At 55.9% G+C, this 10,548-nt stretch overlaps 1 protein-coding gene across 1 annotated transcript; it reads right to left on the bottom strand.

The window, feature by feature from the left end:
* Positions 1 to 6,954: 6,954 nt before the first annotated feature.
* MAFB (MAF bZIP transcription factor B) lies at positions 6,955 to 10,342 on the bottom strand. Its single transcript, XM_027558543.1, has one exon. It carries the CDS (start codon positions 9,942 to 9,944, stop codon positions 8,973 to 8,975), a length of 972 nt encoding a protein of 323 aa, XP_027414344.1. The 5' UTR covers positions 9,945 to 10,342; the 3' UTR covers positions 6,955 to 8,972.
* Positions 10,343 to 10,548: the final 206 nt, after the last annotated feature.

Here is a 10,548-nt window from a genome sequence, read left to right as displayed (position 1 = left end):
TATACATAGGCTTTCAGAGGGCTAGGCTTTGTTCCTCCATAGCAGTTATCTCTTTTTTAAATTATATCCTGGATAGTTAAGCATCTAACTGCATCTGTCTCTCTCCTTATTGTCCTTTAGTTGCTAAGTCGTGTCTGACTCTTTTGTGACCCCATGGACTGTAGCCCACCAGACTCCTCTGTCCATGGAATTTCCTAGGCAAGAATACTGGAGAGGGTTGCCATTTCCTCCTTCTGTGGATCTTCCCCACCCAGGGATCTCCTGTATTGGCAAGCGGATTCTTTACCACTGAGGCACCTGGGAAGCCCTTTTGCTCTCCTACTAGACTGTAAACCTCACGAAGATTTGTTTGCAGGGATTATTTCTGGCCTTGCCCATTGTTGTGTGGTCTGGCAGAGGGAAGACACAGTGCCTAGTCCAGGGCCTGGCATAGAGAAGGCACACAACAAATATTTGCTCAATAGTTGAATGAAAGCTTTGAGGTGGCAGGACTGGAGGCAGAATACTCACTGAACACAGGGTTAAGGCAGTATAGCTCAGTGCAATGCAGCAGGTTCCTGGGGCCCAAAATGTAGCCAACCCCAGAAGCTGGAGTCCCTGCTGCAGTGAACCTGGGTCAGCCCAGGACCTCCAGCCCTCTTTAGCACCCACCAGCTCTCCAAGGCCCTCTAGGATCACTTCTGTCTTCAATGGAGAATCTTAGGCTCAGATATTCACACACAGCCTCCCTGCACTTGCAGTAGCAGCAGTGTTCAAATGCTTCTTTTCGCTGCCCACAGAAGAATCCTCGGAGTGTTGGGACCGACCTTGGCACATCGGCTGGGATGCCTGGGGAGGCGGGGAGAGGCCCGTGTGCTCCAGCACGTATATGGCCGCCCTCATGGAGCAGGTCCAGGAGCACACAGCCCTGGATCTGACAGGTACCACGCAGCAGCTGCTTGATTTACAGCGGCTTGGAGGGAGAGGTTTCGTCTCCTGCTTTGAGAGCTTGAGTGCTTCGTATAAATATTTATGGGAGTCTGGGCCTCCATTAACCCCACCAGAGCCACATTTCACTTGTGACGTGGTGCTCGTGTGTGAATGCATGTGAAGGCCACTGCTCAGTACCCAACGTGTGCGTGTGTGGATGTGACCCACGCATATTTTGTGAGTGTATATACATATGCAATCAGTTGTGTTTCAATGCAAGTGTAAGTCTATACAGGCGTGTGGATAATGGTGCACATTCCATGCACACTGCCTAAGTGGGTATGTATGGGCATTTGGACAGGCACACACATGGGCATGGAGACATACCTGTGGGTCTGTGTGCAATGTACCTGCGTGTGCATACATGCAAGAGAATGTGTAGTAAATAATGCATTTGAATGTGTGTGCACCTATGTGCCTGCCTCAGTGTATGTAAGTGTGAATTACACACACGTTTCTGCAGGTGCCTGCATGAGACTGTAGGCACACCTCAGTGAGGGTCCAAAGCTCCCATATCATACTGGAAACAGCTTTGGTTCATCTATGAGTAATTCCATCAAAATTGCCTCACCTAGAGGCTGCTTCCTCTAGAAACACTTGCCCTGATCATTATGAAATAATTTTTGGAAAGTTGCATTGAGAACGGATAAAAGGTGAGAGCACTCTGACTAATTACAAAAAGCACCAGTGTCCCAAGCCTAACAATGCCCAAGTGGGCCTCCCCGCAACACACATAGACACACACACACCAAACACACAAGCACCATAACTTGCTGGCTCCTCCATGAAAGATTGAAATGGGCATCAGACCTGCAATGTCTCTCCCACCCTCTTGTGGCATTAGTCCTGCTGCATTTCCAAGGGCCCACTCCCCATCCCCTGTGCCTGGGCAGGGAGCCCTGTGGCTGGAGAGCATTACGTATACCCCCAAGAAAGTGACTGCCCTCTACAAAGAGAATTAGATAGGAAACTGTCCCGCACAAAGGCTATTTCCCACCAGTCCATACTTTTCCCTAAGCTCTACCCCCACTCCCCAGTGTTTCAGATAAGGCATAGTGGACTTATGGAGTTTGGTGGCAAAAAGACGAATTTTGGCATCAGATAGGTGGGGATTCAAGTCCTAGATCCTGCACTGGGTGACCCTGTGTAAGAGATGACTGCTCTGGGCCTATTTATCCATCCCTCACTGGTGTGGATATTAGCAGTCCACACTCAGAGAGTCAAGTGAAATGTCGTGATGGGATGTACCTCGTGAACTGGTCAGGCCTTACGTGTGCTACAATCGGCTTGCCCCTGGTCCCTGGAAAAGGACTAGTGTGCCAGGCTCAGATCCCCAGGACACAAAGGAGGGCAGATGCCAAGTCCTGCATCAGGAAGCCCTTTGCTGTCCCTGGACCAGACCAGGTCCATGCCCTCTCTGAGAAGAACAGAGATGCATGTAACCCCGGCAGTGTCAGAGCAGTGAACGAAACAGATCAGATGAAACTAGAGGACTTGCAAGTAACCTCAGGACAACCTCGGTTCCTGATTCCTGGTGGAGTCACAGGCCAGGCTCAATGTCCACCCACCCTCACCAGCTCCAAAATGGACACCGTCTAGCTTCCCACCCTTGTCTAATTACTGTAGGAAATACAAGCCCCAATAAAGGGCCCCAAGCTCCAAAAAACGAAAATACAACAATATAAATACTGCCTCTGTGGACTTCAGCTCTCTCTTCTCCCGGCAACTGGCTTCTTCCAGAAAGTTGCAGGCCTCCTCCCCCTGCCCCTGTGGTGGCCCCTCCAGTCTAAAGGATATCATCCTTTATTTATTTATTTTTTTTGATACCAACAAAAAGGAATGTGTAATGAGTGGCTGCTATTTCACATGAAAGTAACTTCACAGACAAAGAATGCAGAGAGGCAGATAAAACTGAGTCTGCTTCAGAACAAATCCTTATTAATAATGTAGCTGCTTTTCCAAATTGGAGTGGCAACTTCTCTCGTGTATTTAATTCCCTCCAAGTGAGAACAGTTAGCTCTGATTTTCTTATCTAAGTGCATCTTTTAAGATAATACGTGGAGGACAAGGGAAAAGGGTACAAGATATTAAGAACACATGTAAGGCACAGAAATGCATGTAGTGCACGGTGAAGGTGTGCAGGGCGGAGAGAATGGGGGCTCCTCGGGTGAAACGCGTGCTCTCCAGGGTCTGGGCACCTTGCTCCCAGAGGCAGGAAGTGGAGAAAGGGTGAAATTCCAACAGCAGCAGCATCTGCCTTCCCCAACAGGAGGCTAGTCCTCTGAGTCTGTAAGTACCAGCTGCTTGCGAGAATGGGGTACACCCTGAACGCAGGACTCTCCCTTCACTGCAATCTGGCACATCTCCCCCAAGTATTGTGCTGGGCACAAACTCGGGAGCAGCTTTTCTACCCAGACTGAATTCTACCAGGAGAGCTGCCGCCTGCTGCAAAAAAAAAAAACACTGTGATGGTTTTTTTTTTTTTTTTTTAACACGATGCGCCATGTGAGGACTTTTATTTTGGTGGGGGGAGGAGGAGCAGCACAAACCTCTAATCCTCCCTTCCTTACATAACAAATCCAAACACTGCTATCTCAGGGCTGAGAGGCCAGGCCAGCGGACAGCCGGCTGTAGAGGGAAGGGTTACGCAAGATGCCAGTTCTGGGTTTTCCTTTCTGAAAACAGAAGGGCTCAGAAGCGGGTTTTGCATCTGAAAGCCTGCAAGGGAACTAGTCAAATCTCTCAATCCAGCTGTTTTCTCCGGAGCCCAGAGAGAAAGAATTGGAGGAATGGGCTTGAGTGGCTGAGGATTTTGCATGGTGTGGCAGAAGGCGCCTCTCTAGATCACAGGAAAAAAAAAAAGCAAAATGACCATGCTGGGGGACCTGGTTTTGTTCTTGGCAGCTCCCACTGGGAGGCCCCCCTGGGTAGGGCACAGCCAGAGTGGGTGGGTGGGGGGCAGCTGGGCACCTCTGACAGGGAAGAGGGTTGTCCTGCCACAGAAATGCCCAGAGACCCTGGACTGACTGGAGGAAGCCTGGCTGTGCCGCAAAGAGGCGTCTGGGCTTAGGGTCCAGCCCCAGCTCTCCAGGGACCCCCTTTCACCACCACCAGCGGGCACCTCGCTCTAGATCCATCCCCAGCCGCCCGCCCAGCCGCTGAGAAAGATAGGGAGGGGAAGGGCCGGGTAGCGGGATCAGGCAGGCGGGAGCCAGAGCAGCTGGCCAGCGCTGCAGGCGCTGCGCGGAGGCTTCAGGGACGCCAGGCTCTGGCCTCCACTCCTCCCCGCACTTACCGGGCACCTCGGAGCCCGCTGCTATCGCTCTTCTCTGCCAGGCTGCGCCGGGATAAAGGGCAGAGGGGGGAAGAAAGAAAAGGAGGGGGAGGGGAAACGGAGAAATAAAGTTTTCTGAGATGATAATTTCCGCGGGAAGGGGTGAGGAAAGGAACAGGGCAAAGAAAGTAAGGACGCAGGAGGCTGTCGGGGAGAGCCGGTGCGGGGAGGATCCCCGGAAGCCGCCGGGCGCCTTCCCCAATCGGCCTCTAGGAAGGTTGGCGGCGGCGGCCCGTCCAACCAGCACAGTCTCCCTCGAACTCGCTAGATTCGGGGGTCGCAAGAGGGGACCCGCGCGCCCTACGCGCCCGACCCGCCCGGGGCCTCCCCCAGCCCCGGGCGCGGGCTGCAGCGGAGCCACTGTCGCGAGGCCCGCGTGTCTGTCTCGGCGTCTGTCCCCAAGGGCAGGCGCCAGCTGTCTGCGTGGGACCCGTGCTGGCGTGGAGGACTGCCGGCGTGGGGAGGATTTTTTTTTTCCTTCCCGGGCCTCGGAGGGTCGCGAGGAGCCCGCAGGCGGCGGGGAGTGGTGGGAACCGCAAGGAGCCTCCGGTCCGCAAAGCGCCGCCGGGGAGGGACGAGCCGAAGGACGTCGGGAACCGGTCGCTTTCCCCGAGCATCTGGGCGCCGGGTCTGCGTTGAGGCGGCGGGCCGGGACTTGCCTGCTGGACGAGCCCGCCCTAAGGCTCCCGAGGTCCCGCGCTCCTCCCGCGCGCTGCCCGCTCTGCCCGGCTTTCGCCTGCGTGCGCCCGGGCTGGTAGGTGCTCCGAAGATGGGTGGCGCAGGGAGTTACAATGTCTGCGACGGCATCAGTGTGGATGAGAGATGGGGATGTCTGTGTATCTGTGCGTCAGTGTGTCACTAGGACTGTGTCGTGGGACTGCCAGCTTCTCAGAGACGCACTTGGCCACTCTACACCGGCCTGAGCCACCGCGTTGTTCTGGAGGCACTGTGATGACATCGGTCGCTGGGTTGTGTCTGTGTCTGTGCTCTGGGGAAAGAAAACCGGTGCTTTGGAGTTTGCAACCCTCCCCAGCCTCCAAGGCTTTTCTGGCAGAGTCCAGGTGACTCTAGAGGTGGAGGGTGCCAGTCTGCTTGGGACCATTCCAAAGAGAGTCAAGTCAAGTCAAGTCTCCACCCCACGGAGTCCTGAGGATCCCGCCTGGTCCCACAGGGACACCTTTTCTGGTTTCTTCCAGAACTCCACCTGCCAGACCTTTTTTTGCCCTAAAGGGACAAGTGGGTACGCTTGTCCAAGTGGGGCACACTCTTACTCTGTGGATGTGCACTTGTGCACGCAGTTACCCAACTAATCATAGCCCTTTGCTCCTTCTGCTGAGCGCACGCGGGCAGTCACCCCACTGCCAGACTTCCATTCTCCCCTCAGCCAAAGCCTTCCCTGCCATGTACCTCTTTAGGTTGGTGAATGAACTGGGCCTTGGAATTTAACCCGAGCTAGGATCTTCGACTTCTGTCCTACTAAACAACACCACAGCACTGCTAAATGTAAATTACTGCTGGTATTTGCATCCTTACTGTAGGGATTTTTGCCCTTCTTATACCCTGGCTACCAATCCCAAATCTCCAGGGACTGGGCCAAAATCTATTCCCTGGTAGTTTCACCCTCTCCTTGGCTCTTTCCAGCTCTAGTCCCTGGCTGGGGTTCTACTTTCTGGGATTCCTGCATCTCCCCATTCAAGTACTAAAGCTCCACCTTAGGACCCGAGACTAGAAGGCTGAGTCTTCCGAATTGCAGATGCTGTGTCTAAGGAGATCAGAAATCCCATGGAAGCTGCTGTTGCCAAAGCAGCAAGAGAATTCTTCTGGAGGTAGTGGGAGGGCGGTGGTTACTACCCAGAATTATAGATGGGGTTCTAAGACGGCTGAGAGGGGCTTGGGACAACCTAGGCAGGTGACCTTGCCTTCTCTAAGAGTCTGGGTAAGGACAGGTTCTGGGACCACCTCCCAGTGAAGGACTTAGGGTCAGAGTCGCTGGCCTAGAATGATGCCCCAACCCCCTCCAACCCCTGGTTTAGGGAGTCATTGAAATCCTGTTTCAGTCCTTCTGGGGGCTGACCACTCCAGGCCCAAGTGGCAGCAAACAGGTTTGCAGGGACAGGCTTCCTGTCTGAAGGGTCTTCCACCCCAAGACCTCATACTAGATTCCACTTGCTTCTCTCCCTGTGGGGAGAAGGGGCTGGGCCTCCACTTAGAGCAGGCATTCTAGGGCAAATCTGGTTGCCCCCAGCCGATGCACCAGGCTGGACATGGCAGGGCCAGCGAGCCTGATTGCCAGAAATACCCTGTTTCCCCATCAGGGTGACAACTCCCAGCTTCCTGGTTTTGGCCAACCTCAGAACCAGTAGGCTAGCAGGCCAATCCTGGTGCCCAAGCCTGAAAGCTCCGCCAAAGTGGCATGGGCCCCCTCTCTGCTCACGAACACCGGCTCCTGACCGGTGTCTATACCTAGGGTGAGAAGCAGAAAACACATTTAAGGCTCAGGTACACACACACTCACACACTCAACAGAGAGGTCTGCCCAGACTTGGGCTGTTTCTCCACCGGCCAAGGAAGGGGTGAGAGTGCCCCTCAAATTGGATCAACTCTTGAAGAGGCAAGAGAAGAAAAGTCAGGCGAACGCAGAATCCTCTAAATAAACACCATTTCCATGGTTTTAATAAGCAAAATAGGAAACCATTTTAATAACCAAAAAACAGAAACCAGTCTGAATAAAACTACAATAGACTAGGTTTTAATATTTTCATATCATAAGCAGGGTTTGAAATTGATCCCTTATTGTACATGAAATAAAAACAATTTCTGTTGTGGCAAATTTGATTTCAACACAGTTGAATCTGTAAAAACCGAAGCTCGTTTCCAATGCAGGACAAATATCCACAATATTTAAAACTGCAAGCACCATGCGGTTCATACAATCTTGTTATTACTGTTAATTTATCAACTAATACAAACTCAAAAATGCATCCGGCCAGCAGCGCCAGCAATTTCAAATGAGAACTAAAAAATACGCTTCCATTTTGGTATTTTTGTCAGTGCAACTTAAATCCTCTTACTGACCTGCAGGGGAGAAAAAAAGTAATAATAAAGAAAAACACCCAGATCTTCCCTGTAACTACTATACAACTGAAGGGGTGGGGGAGGGGGTAACACCACCAATAACTCGCCCGCCATCTCCAAAGCAGGGAAAGAAAACACACGTAACATATAGATCTAAAGAACGCACTTGAAAGTTGCAAAATGTCTTGCCAGTGTTGGGGTTTCTGGTACTTTCTGAGTGTGGCAGTAGGTTCAACATAAGTTGGGCTGTCCGGGCTGGTGAAGCCGATAGCCCTAGGAGCTCTTTGGCCCCAGCAATGAGTGCCGGCCTGGAGGGTTTCGTGGGGACCCTGGGAGTGATTCTGGTTGCACTAAAAAGCAAACAAGACCTGCTTTCCCTCCTTTTCTTGTTAGGGGTGTCAATTGAGCCCTAAGACCAGCTGACAGGAAGGCACTCCTGTACCTCCCGAGTGTGAAACTCTGCACACCCTGGTACTCAGCAACTGCCCTGCCCTGGCACTCAGGAACTGGGACCCCAGTCCTCCTTCTCCCATCAAAAACAAAATTGAAAACAAACTCGGAGGAAGAGAGGACCAAAGGGGGTGGGGGACGGGGAGACAACATGCAACTTCCAAGGGTGCCCCAAGACAAAGTTGTTTTCTGATGCAAATACCCAGAACTTTTTTTTACTTACAAAAGAAAAAAAAAATGCCATAATAATAAACCCAAACAAAGACACTCCACTTGCTGCCACGTCCTCTAAGCGGTTTGGCGGGGCGGGTATTTACAAGCCGACAGCCGATAGACTGCAACCGGACAGGCGGCCGCCCGCCGGAGTTTCCGAACTGCGATCCTTCTCACCCAAAGAAAACAAGGGGGTTATGATCCATGATCAACAACATGCTAAAGTTAAACAAGAAAAATGGTACAAAATAGAAATTATTACCATACATGTCCAGCATGCAGGATTAATATTTTTAATGCAGATTTTCGTATTTTTTTCTATATAATCGAGCAGGCAATAAAATTGATGAGATTTGCGCGCAGAACGTCCTAACTGAGGCCCGCGTCTCGGGGCTGAAAGCCAGTGTTCTCCGGACCCAGGACAGAGAGGTCCGCCTCTGTCCTTCCTTCGCTCAGCCTCGCCTCGCGCCTGCCGGAACGGGCCGCCAGGGTCCCTTCTCCTTTCCTCTCCTCGCTGCTCTGTTGCTGGGCTGGATTACGCTCCGGACTGAGGCAGCTGCCCCGGCTTAACGCGCAAAAGTTCAGGAAGCCAGGAGTCTCCAGACGGCCTTGGCGACTCCTCGCGACTATGCCTTGCCGCCCTCCAGCCTGGAGAAAAGTTGCTCTGGGACTTCCCACCCCCTTGCCTCTCTCTGGCTCTGCTCGAGTCTAGGAGGCGGCGCTGGCGCGCGCCGCGCTCGATTTGGCCAAGGTCCCCTGCCTGCCCGCGCGCCCTCCCGTCGCCCGCGTCCCGCGCGCCCTTCCTCCCTCCAGTCGAACAGGTCAAGGCTGGGGCCGTGGCAGGGACAGGGTCCGGGGGAGTCCGGGGCTAGGGATACGGGACGGGGGAGTCCGGGCCGGGGCAAGGGCGGGGGCCGGGAGCGGCCACGACTCACAGAAAGAACTCGGGAGAGGAGGGGCTGTCGCTGGTGGAGCCCGCCTCCCTGAAGCCGGAGTTGGCGAGTTTCTCGCACTTGACCTTGTAGGCGTCTCTTTCGCGGGCCAGCCGGGACACCTCCTGCTTAAGCTGCTCCACCTGCTGAATGAGCTGCGTCTTCTCATTCTCCAGGTGGTGTTTCTGCTGGACGCGTTTATACCTGCACGACTGGGCGTAGCCCCGGTTCTTCAGGGTCCGCCGCTTCTGCTTCAGGCGGATCACCTCGTCCTTGGTGAAGCCCCGCAGGTGGCGGTTCAGCTCGCGCACGGACATGGACACGAGCTGGTCGTCGGAGAAGCGGTCCTCCACGCTGCCGCTACCACCAGCCGCCGTCGCCGCGGCCGCCGCGTGCGGGCCAGGCCCGGGGTGGCTAGTGGGCAGCTGCTGCGCGGGACTGGCCGCGCTGGACGGCGGCGGCGACGCTTGGTGGTGGTGGTGATGGTGCGGGTGCGCGTGCGGGCCCAGCTCTTCGTGAGCCACTCCGGGGCCGGGGTACGCGTGGTGCGGATGTGGGTGGTGGTGGTGATGGTGATGGTGCGCGCCGCGGAAGCCGTCGAAGCTCTGCAACGGCTGGGGCACTGGGTGCGAGCCTATGAGCGCCTCCACCGCGTCCTCGGGCGTCAGGTTGAGCGCCTCGGGGTTCATCTGCTGGTAGTTGCTCGCCATCCAGTACAGGTCCTCAAGGTGAGTCTTCTGTTCAGTGGGGCTGAAGCTGGGCGACGAGGGCACCGAGCTGCACGGCGTGCTGAGCGGTGTGGACGACACCGAGCCGGCTGGCTGCAGGCGCGTGCAGGGCCGGCCCGGGCGCTCCGCGCGCCCCAGCGGCTCCTTCTTTACGTCGAACTTGAGCAGGTCGAAGTCGTTGACGTACTCCATGGCCAGCGGGCTGGTGGGCAGCTCGGGCCCCATGCTCAGCTCCGCGGCCATCGCTGACGCGAGGCGCAGCCGCCGCCGCCGCCCGGGAAACTTTGCGGCCGGCCGGGACGCGCCGAGCCGGGAGCTGGGGCGAAGAGCGGTGAGCCCGAGAGGCGAGGAGCCGAGGGCGCAGCGGGCCGGGGCCGCCGGCCAAGCCTTTGTCTGGGGATGCGGCGGCGCGCCGGAGAATCCCGAGCCTGCCTGCGCCGCCCTAGAGCTCGGGGCTGTGGCCGCGCCGGGGCCGGGCAGGGCCGGGAGTGAGTGGAGAAGCGAGCGGGGCGCGCGGCCGGGCGGAGGGGAGGCGCCGGGCAAGCGCCCGCGGCTCGCTCTCTAGCTCTCTTGCTCTTGGGCTCTCTGGATCGCAGCCGCTCGCAGCCCGGCGGTGCAGCTGTGCGGGATCCGGCGCCGCTGCTGCCTTTTATCGCCTCCCTGATGTCACCGGGGCGCGGGGGCCCGGGCAGCCCGGCGCGCTGGCCAATGGCTGCACGGGCCCCGCGGCCGGGCGGCGCAGGGCGGGGCGCGCCTGACAGCTCCTCCGCCCCCCGAGTCAGCTGACTGGCGGCGCGAGCAGTCGGAGAGCCGCCGAGGCCTGGCGGAGGGCTGAAGCCGAGAGGGA

This window comes from Bos indicus x Bos taurus, chromosome 13 (genome assembly GCF_003369695.1).
Source record: "Bos indicus x Bos taurus breed Angus x Brahman F1 hybrid chromosome 13, Bos_hybrid_MaternalHap_v2.0, whole genome shotgun sequence".
NCBI lineage: Eukaryota > Metazoa > Chordata > Mammalia > Artiodactyla > Bovidae > Bos > Bos indicus x Bos taurus.
This window is presented reverse-complemented; position numbering and strand designations above follow the sequence as displayed.

Excerpts from the sequence above, each read along its gene's own strand:
- MAFB (XM_027558543.1), bottom strand. The coding sequence starts at position 9,944 with ATGGCCGCGGAGCTGAGCATGGGGCCCGAGCTGCCCACCAGCCCGCTG.